This window comes from Mesitornis unicolor, unplaced genomic scaffold (genome assembly GCF_000695765.1).
Source record: "Mesitornis unicolor isolate BGI_N332 unplaced genomic scaffold, ASM69576v1 scaffold19382, whole genome shotgun sequence".
Taxonomy (NCBI): domain Eukaryota; kingdom Metazoa; phylum Chordata; class Aves; order Mesitornithiformes; family Mesitornithidae; genus Mesitornis; species Mesitornis unicolor.
The window spans coordinates 9,999-19,633 of record NW_010167347.1 but is presented as its reverse complement, the minus strand read 5'-3'; the positions used below and the strand labels follow the sequence as shown (position 1 = coordinate 19,633).

General features: G+C 51.7%; 1 protein-coding gene across 1 annotated transcript; it reads left to right on the top strand.

Moving 5' to 3' along the window:
- Positions 1-77: 77 nt before the first annotated feature.
- CBX6 (chromobox homolog 6) lies at positions 78-9,137 on the top strand (the record flags this gene model as incomplete). The annotated part of the gene is made up of 2 exons (XM_010178668.1): positions 78-144; positions 8,160-9,137. Coding segments are annotated over 2 exons (1,045 nt in total), but the record flags the coding sequence as incomplete, so codon positions are not given.
- Between the last annotated feature and the right edge of the window lie 498 nt (positions 9,138-9,635).

Genomic DNA, 9,635 nt, shown 5'->3' with positions numbered 1-9,635 from the left:
TTTTTTTTAAACTTGTATGCATCTGTTTCTACCTTTGGGCAAAGTTTTAACTTCTTGACAAATTTGACTCCCTAAAGGGAACGAGAGCGTGAGCTGTACGGGCCCAAGAAGAGAGGACCTAAGCCTAAAACTTTTCTCCTGAAGGTAACTCTTATTTAAATAAGTTAGGCCTAGCCAAATTTCTCTCAAACCTTGCTGGTGTGTGCCCTTGGAAGGACTGGACTTGCAAGTGACTTGTGCCTGCTGCCTGGCTCTGGGAACGTGGGAACTACCCGGCGGGAAAGGATGAGGGGGGCAGGGACACAGAAGCGTGTGAGGGGAGAGCATGTGTGTGCGTGCATGCGACGGGTGCCCCAGCAGGACGGTCGGTTCGCGCGGATGTGCACGGTGAGGCTGCAATCTCTTTTTTCTGATATGCTCTCCCTCTTTTTACGGCCTTCTGCTGCTGCAGTGGAGAGCCAGCCTGCCCCGCTCCCTCTCCCTTCGGCAGCCTATGCCGTCCAGCCCCTGCCCTGCAACTTTGCAGCACGCTGAGCAATCGGGCAGCTGTGGCGGGAGTCCTGCTGCCACTTGTGCTCCTCCGATCGTGTTTCAGGATGTAGGTGCTCCACAGGAGCTTTATGAAGGGTTCACATTTTGATCTGTTAACTGCAGGCTTGTTTCGCCCTTTTTCTGGGGGGGGAGGAGGAGTGTTTCACCTTTGCGTAGGATAGCAGCTGAAGTTTCCAGTTCCCTTCTGACAGATAGAGCATCTCTGCTTGCTTGCAGTGATGAATGAGGAAGGTAGTTCCTAGTGCAGCCCACTCTCCCCCCAGTTTTTTTACTTTCTTAAGAAATCTGATGGTTATGTGACTGCTATGTGAGCTGTCTGGATTTCTACAGGCAAAACTCCTTGGTTTGCTGTCCCCCCTACCCCCTTCCTCTCCAGCTGTCTCAATCTCAGACTTCAAATGAATGTAGAAACAAAACACACCTTTTTACAATTAAGACAAATGAACGAGTTCATAGCTTCCCTGGTTTTGATCCGATATAAAGCCCTGGAACAGCCAGGGTGGACCCTGTGGTAAGGCATCGCTATCACTATCACTAAGTAATCCTATGGCTTTGGGCAAATCATTCAGCCCTTATGCATGTTTCCCCATCTGTGAAACAGGTTAATACTTTCCTTTGCCTGACAGCAGTAAGAGCTTTACTCAAGTTAGCGCAGCGCTTTTAACTGTGTGAGCACCGGGAAGAGCGCTGAGAGGTAGAGTGTCACCTCTCCTCTGCTTTAAGAGGACATAACGAAGCACGTGGAAGAAACGCGGGAACAGGCGTATTCTGATGCTCTGAGTAAAACCCAGGGGACTGTAGTAATCCTCGGAAAGTCCTGCTCCTCAAACTGTCGTCTTCCTCCTCCTCCTCCGTTGTTGCCTGTTTTTCTGCTAACAGTTTTCTGTATCTGCAGACTCAGAACATCACTGATACATACCTCCTCTTACTCTTTATTCAGGGAAACTAGACGAGTTGGTTTTTCTCTTTCTGGCAGTCATGCATTAAATGAAACCCTTGTGTTTAGGTTTCCAACAATGCAGAGGTACGCTTAAAGGGAAACCACCAGCTTAAAATAGTTCTCTGCTTGAATTAAAAAATACTGGGTTTTTTGTAACACCCGATGTTGTTCAGAGTGATAGAGAAGTGTTTATGCTGTGCCTTTAGCATTGCTGTGTGTAATCAGTTTCTTTTCTTTTTGATTCTGAATACGACATGGCAAAATCCACTGCCAATTTTTCACTCATTTTAAAAAAAACAAAACCAACCCCCAAACTCAAATAAAACCCACTCATTCCTCCTCTTCTTCCCTTGCCCTTTAAAACCCCCCTAAACTTGTAACCTGAATTATTCAACAGCATCCTTTGAATCACGTCCCCGACACGTTTCTGTGGCACATCTTCCTCGTGCCAGCTTCTCAAAGCCCGTAGGTTTGCGGAGCTGGCGTGGCACTTTGCAGAAGATGGATTGCGACGGGGAGCGGGATGAGCTCTCCTGAAGGCTGGTGCCACGTTGTGGGAGAGGCTGGCAGGGCAGAGCGCTGCCATTGCAGCTTTGCAGCTTTGGGAAGTGGAGCTGGTGAAGCTGCTGTAGCGCTCCCTGACTTGCTGTTTTTTCTGTGACTTTGGATCCTACCCTAAAAATAACACCCCAGGCCAGGCAGCGAAGAGTAACCCTATCTCAGCTTGCCCTATCTGAACTTGTTTGAGCTCTGTTCAGGCAAACCACGCAGCTGCAGCTAGAAATGCGACCGAGCGTTGATAGCTTGCATCGTGTGCATCTCACAGGCAGTTCTTCTGACCCGCTGAAGATTTGGGTTTGACCTCTGCTCACCCCACAGCACTGATGCCGCTTGGGATTTGGTTCTGTTTTGCGCATCACTAGCGATGTTTTCGGTTCTTTCAGCTGCAGAATCTCTTGCTAGTGAGAATTTCAGAAGCAGGGAAAGAAATTTGACTCTTGTATCCCGGAGGGAATCTGTGGAGTTGGCAGTTGGAACAGTATTCTTTTTGATCTGTTAACTGAGCAGATTAGGCCTGGATGCAATGATGTTGAAGCAGGAGTCTGGCCTAGGACTGCTCTGGTGGACCAGTCTGCCCTCGACTCGGTGGCTTGCTAGGATTTTTCACATGTGTCCGTGCCTAAACTTAGGCTTCTGAGTCTCCAGTAAGGCATTGAAATAAGTGCCCCGATCCACCACCCAGTCCTCTGGCTTGTGTGGGTGATTTAGTTTGCAGTTGGAGCTAGGTTTATCCTGGGATTAGTTCTCCAAAGCTGCAGATAGGCACCCAGGGGGATTTGCAGAAAGCGTTCCAGCAGGTTATGGCCCACGCCTTTGGGAGAGCTTTGAAAAAGCTGCATCTTTGGCCACCTGCTGCCTTTGTAAGCCAGGCTCCTGTTGCTGAGAGCTGTCTAACACTTGCCCTTTCGATCAGACTGCAAAGGGATATTACAGTCCAGGCTTTGTCATATCGCTGTCAAGATGGCCGGTGTTGAAAGTGACCCCTGCATACTTGGACTGCAGAGTTTTGGGCAGGAAATGGGTCTTTATCCTCTGCATACTAGGGGCAAACTTTCCCACAGCCAAGATGCAGCTTGGTGGGAGGTTGCAATTCTTGGGAGGCTGCTGGTATGCTGCAAGCTCTGCTGAGCATACGGGGAGCTGAGTCCTTGGTCTGGAGTGGGTAGCGCTGCACGTAAGGCTCTTACCTTGCTGCTTAGGTGTCTGGTGAAGCCGTCCTTGAGGACGGGCCCTTCAGCTGCAGCTCAGAACAGGAGCTGGTTTGAGATTAGAAAGAGATGTAGTGCAGTGTTACAGAAATCCTCCTTTTCCCTGCTTGGTTTGCCCTTTTGTTTTTTTCTTTAATTTTTGTTTTCTTTTTTTATTTTGCTTTTCCCTCAGCACTCTGCTGAGAGGAATGCAAAACTTGCCAGCTAATCTAATAAAGCCTAGCAAGTGCTATAAAGAGACAGAGCCCGATCTGCGAGCCCAGTGGGTGTTTAGCAAAGCCCCCGGGTTGGAGCGGCTGTAAATACTGAGGTGAAAAGACTGGTGAAGGTTAAATGGGGAGAAAGGAGTAACTGAGAGCAGAGTAAGGGAGAGCCTCAGTGGGAGAGGCGGGGAAGAAGGGGCCATGTTGCTTCGCCCTTCCTTGAACTCCGAAGTTGGAGTTGGGTTTCTTTTGATCTCCTCCTTGTTGTAAATTATCCCCCAGTGATTTGAAAACAGACCATTCCCCTTTGTAGCATTTTGTTCCCCATCCAGTAGGGAAACGTTGGTTTATGGCAGCGTTGCTTGGGAGAGGAGAGCTGTGCTGTGAACTGGCTTGCTGTTGCCTTGTCACTGCAGAAGAAAGGGGGCGATAAAAAGGCAGAATGGCAGCCAAAAAGGGGAAAGAAGAGCTCTTGCGAATGCTGTTTGGAGCAAGGACTGTGGGAATGCAGGTGGAGAATAAAAGACAAAGCAGAACCAGTAATTTATGAGAGAGTAGCGCTACTATGGTGCAGCAGTGCTACTGGAAATTACTTGATTTTGAAATAATTAACTAGAAATCCGTTGCCTTACAAGGTCTTCCCCCCCCCTTTTTCCCTTCCAAATTGCAGAGGTTTTGATACAAATCAGGTAAGAGAGGCTTTTCTAAGCACATGTCCGTGTACGTGCTTGTGTGCCTCAGTGCGTTAAGGGAATGAATGAACAAATATGCTTGCTGGGCCTCAAGGGATGTTTATTCAGAAATAGTAGGGAACAGGGGAGATATACTGGTTCCCGGGGGCAATGAGGGAGAGCTGAACAAGCTAAATAAAGGTGATGCATATCCCAAAAGGGAAAGGGGGGAAGGGAAGCAATCCTAGCAATTGCCTTGCTCTCGTGACAGAGCACTGCAGCAAGCCTCCAGAAGCTGCATCCTGATGTAGGCTGAGCTGTAAGCAGAGAGCGAATTATTTCGTGTACATGCCGAGCGCCTCTTCAGCAGTGAGCAAGTCCTGCAGGTGAAAACAGCAAAGCCCAGAGAGGTGGTTTCCATTTGGAAAACTTCTGAGTTAGGTGGCAGACTGTGGTGACACAGCTGAAAGGATTACACAGGTTTGTTTGTCAAAGATCTCGTGCTCATACAGCTCGTGAGTGTGATTGAGTAATGGGTCCGTAGCAGGGAGAATTGCGTTTCCAACAGATAAAACTGAATTCTAAATATTCTCCAAACCAGAGGTAGCAAGTTACTTAACACAGAGTTAGAAGCAGGAGGAGGAGAGCCTGGAAAATGTGCTGTCCTCTGCAGGGAAGAGGCTTGAGTTCATATAGTTGATGTCTGAATAAACCTGATCCCATGGTAGGAATACTGGGCTTTGCAAGTGAGAGGACTCTGAGGGCTGGTCTTAGATAAAGCATCTGATACTATTTTTCTTGAAACCTTACCTGGAAAACCAAGCTCAAGGTAAATTGAATATTTACATACTGCTTTTTGGAGCTCATGTTGAAGCTCATGGTCACCGGGGACAGCAGTGTGGCACTGAGAGGGGACTGCTGGGTCCCAGCTTACCCTCTCTCATCATAATCTGGCCAAAGAGGTTGATGGTGCCTCTAGTCTACCTGAAGACTACTGAAACTGGAATTTAATAAATGCAGAGCTGAAACATGAGTCAGAAACAGCTTCACCCTTGAGAAAGTGCCCCAGAAGTAACTGGAAACACAGACACGTAGCAAGTAAAGGAGACCTAGTGGTTCTGGCACACCTTAAAAGTCATAGCTGTGGACTGGGGCTCTGTGGTAGCCGCTGTGTAAGCACAAAACAAGGACAGGTCTCTGTCAAAACAGGATGAGAGCTGATTAATGTGCACAGGCTGAGAAAGTAAAATCAGCAGGAGCATGGAAGTGGCTGGGCAGCGATCATCCCAGCATCATTGCTTTTCATTTAACGTGGTTGATGGGAAGCTTTGCTGAGGAATTTTGGTGGGTTTAAGGCAATAGGGGAGGAACAGGGGGAGCCCTGCGTCTTTCTTTTGGTGTGGGTGATGTAAGGCTGTGCTGCGGGCGGGCAGCAATTGGACTTGGAGCAGAGGGGGCAGAAGTCCTCACTCCAAGGCATGATTACAGGGTAGGGAATTTAATCTAGAAGACATGCAGTGTTGGCAGCAGAAGGGATGCCTGTGTCTGTCCGCTGAAGCTGCGGATCAAGGATTTTTCCCCGTACATCTGTCTGTGCCCTCTGTCTGGCACCTCTGCCCTGCGTTTTGGAACAGGACACACTGTTGCACTTTGCTATCCGCTGAGCAGTGGTAAACTGTGGAGAAGTCCAAGGCATCAGAGCAGTAATGCTGGGAGAGCTGGCTGTGCTGGGGAAGTAAGTGGAAAAGGAGAATAAAACTGTTAATCCAGGCTGTGCTGGGTGTAATGTCAGAAAGCAAACTGTCCTGGTGTCTGCCGTCTGCTTCAGAGGGACCTGTGAAGACAGGGAACAAGCGCAGCCGTAGGTGTACATCTGTCTGTGCCTGTGATCTGATGAGATCTGCAGGGCTTTTAAGCTGTGGATCATTGGCATGGGAGGGGAAGAGTCAATGCATGATGCAGGGAGCTCATCTGATGCTGCTGTGCTCTGGCCTGGAGGATGCCTGGGATGGGAACTGTGCGTAGCACTTTGTTTTCCGAATAGTTTGGGGCATGGAGTAACGTGTGAGTCTGAGCAGAGAGACAGCAGCTGGGCACTGGGATGCTTCCTGCTACAGCAAGACATTTTGGGGTTTGTCTGTGCTGGGGATGCTTCCCCCCAGCCAGGTGAAACAGCCCTGTGCAGCCCAGGGCTAACATGGAGCGTCTGTGCCTGCCTTGGCAGTCGGGTTACTCATCCCTGTCTCTTTATCAGTCAGCTGCTCTGAAGTCTGGCGTCCCTGGTGCAGGTGAGCCTTCAGTCTGCCTTTTCACACAGCCAGGGAAGGAGGCCTCCTCTTTGCAGTGCTTTTAAAGCCAGATACAAGGAGTACTGCAGGGCGTGATCCAGCATTGGTCAGGCAGGAACAAAATGTCTTCACGTATCTGCTTGCTCAGGATCTTCTGCGGCTCCCATGGGGAGCTCGGTGGGAGAAGAGGAGCTCTGGGTGACTGCAGAGTTCTGGGGATGGAGAGCTTTGAGTTTATTGTGCCAGAGCTGGCCCCCTAGCTTAGATCTGTTAGATCCCTGCCTTTACACGCCCATTTCTCTTCTCCCGAGGCGTTTCTCTGGTAGGAGGCACAGCCTGCAGGGTGACAAAGGCAACGGTGATGGAGTGCTTAAGCTCTTGGCTGGCAGGGAGCCATCCCAATCTTGGCGTGTGTGCTAGGGGGCAACGGGATGGAAAAGTTAGGGAGGAAAAGCAGCTGTCCTCTTCGAGCGTTGCAGTTCTTGCTGTGCCCACCAGATGGGGAAAGCTGCTCACTGGATGGGCAATTGGAGAGCAGGGCTCCCCTGTCCACTCCAAGCCTGGGTGGCTTCTGCCTGTGACCACTGCTGAGGGGGAATAGGGAAAGGGGTTTGTTTGGGCCAGGAGTAGTGGGAGGCTGAGCTCTACAAGCAGCTGTGCTCTGGTGTAAGAATATCCTTCGGGTTTCCATGCCTACAGGGTCTGCAGGTCATGCTGCTTCAGCTTACCAGCAAAACTGGTTTTCCTGCTGCCAAAAAATGTTCTTGTCTCTGGTGCATGATCCAGGGTGGGTTTTGGCACACTCTGTCTCCAAGCACCAAGCTTAAAAGTCTTGTTCTCCTGCCCTGGCTCTCAAGGAGGACTGGCACCAAGCAGTTGATCCAGTGCTGTTTCTGCGCTGTTTCTTTAGTAGGTGTCAAACAAGTGTGGTGTTCAACAGGACAAATCAGTCTCTTCTTTGGAGATGCAGTTAATCTTGACTTGAATTCCAGTTGGCCTAGTCTCTGACTTTAAAACACTGGACCTTGCTCTCACAGCAAAGTAAGGATAAACAACTTGCTTGTGGTCTCTAGTTAAAATTAAGCTTCAGATCTCTGCTTTTCTTGTGCTTAGCTAAGACAGCTCTGTCAGACCACCCTCATCTGCCTCTATCGGTGCTCTTCCAGATTCCTTTCTACTATGCTTTCTGGTTGTCGGAGAGGAAGAGCAAACTGCATGTATTACCCTTCCTCTCCCCCTTGTCTCATGCTCATTTCTTAGGGGACCAGATGCAGCCCTCTGTGTTGGGACTGGTATGTAATTTTGGATGCTAACTCAGCGCTAACAGCCCCAGTGCCTAGGAGGATGCTTGGCTCTTTGGCCAACAGCAGAGGGTTTTGTGTGTTGGCTGATGATGACTGAGGGGGGCCTTGAAAACCATTAACTGTAGCCTTGAAACATGGCTGGAGGGTGGCAGTTTCCTCCTGGAGGAAGCACATGTCAACACGGGCCATGCCTAGGGAATGATCAGCTACACAAAAAAGGCCGTAGAAGTGCCCGTGCTCGTATGTGGGCTGTGTCGTGGCTCTTAACAGTCCATAGGTGCATGTGTGTACGTGGCATTGACATGGGTATAAATGCGACCCAGCATTGCTGTTAAGCAGTTGTTCTGAGGTGAGCAGCGCCTGACTTGAGCTTTGGCTGCACCCAGGCTGCCTCTCTGACCCCGTTTGTTTTCTCTCTCCCCACCACCGCAGGCTCGGGCCCAAGCGGAGGCCCTCCACATTGGGGATGTACACTTTTCTGTCAAGCCTGGTTCAAGCACCTCCTCTCCCAAGCTCCACTCCAGTGCTGCGGTGCACCGGCTCAAGAAAGACATCCGGCGATGCCACCGCATGTCCCGGCGCCCCCTGCCCCGTCCAGACCCCCAAAACGGCGGGAGCATGGGTGGCGGGGCTGGCATCCGTCCTCCTGTCTCACCCTTCTCGGAGACCGTCCGCATCATCAACCGCAAGGTGAAACCCCGTGAGCCCAAGCGCAGCCGCATCATCCTCAACCTGAAAGTCATTGACAAAGGTGGGAAGCCAGCCAACGGGTCCGGGGGCCTGGCTCGACCCAAGATCCCATCCCGAAACCGCGTGATCGGCAAGAGCAAAAAGTTCAGCGAGAGCGTCCTCCGCACCCAGATCCGGCACATGAAGTTCGGCGCCTTTTCCCTCTACAACAAGCCGTCCACTGCGCCTGCCCCCTCTCTGGAAGGCAAAGGGGAGGCCGAAGGCTCCCAGGCTGCCTCCTGTGGGCTCATTATGGGCTCCACTCCTTACGATGCCCCCAGCTCCAGCTCCTCCGGCTGCCCGTCGCCCGCCCCCCACTCCTCCTCCGATCCAGATGATTCCCCTCCGAAGCTGCTCCCCGAGACCCTCAGCCCGGCCATCCCCGACTGGCGCGAGTCGGAGGTCCTCGACCTCTCGATCCCGCCCGAGTCAGCCGCCACCAGCAAGCGTTCTCCCCCGGGAGGGTGCGCTGGGGGGCAGACACCCTCCTTGTCCCTCTCCTCTTCTGAGCTGGAGCAGGAGGCTGGCGACTGGCGTCCTGAGATGTCCCCGTGCTCTAATGTGGTGGTCACGGATGTCACCAGCAACCTGCTCACTGTCACCATCAAGGAGTTCTGCAACGCGGAGGATTTTGAGAAGGTGGCTGCGGGCGGCGGCGGTGGTGGAGGAGGCAGCAAGTGAGCAGCCAGGTCCCTCCGCTCCAGGGGTGCATGGCGGGGGAAGCTCTACCTGCGAGAAGTCGTGGTGTGAATGGCTGTCCTTAGTTCTCTCCTTCTCCCCTTGGCTGTCCCTCTGCCCTCACTGCCACCCTTCCTCCTCCTTTCCCCCTGCCCACTCCCTCCTGCCTGGTGGCTGGAGCGTGTCAGTCGGGGGAAGCGGGGGCACCCAGACTTCTTGGGTGTCGCTGCCGCTGGGAGGAGGCAGGGAGGGTCGTGGTGGGGCTGGGGAGTGGTTGTTAGTCCTTGAATGTGATGTTGTCCAACGGGCGGTGGAGCCTTTTGGGGATGAGGGATGGGCAAGCGTGTCTCTGTGTTTTTTTGGGGAAGGTGCTGTTCCTGCACCTTCCCCTTCTGTCTTTGACAAAGAGTGAAGAAGAGCTCCAGACCCTTGAGGGGAGGCTGTAAGAGGATTGAAGCCCTCGCCCATGCCCCCCACCCCATCCTTGTCCCACAGTGTGTG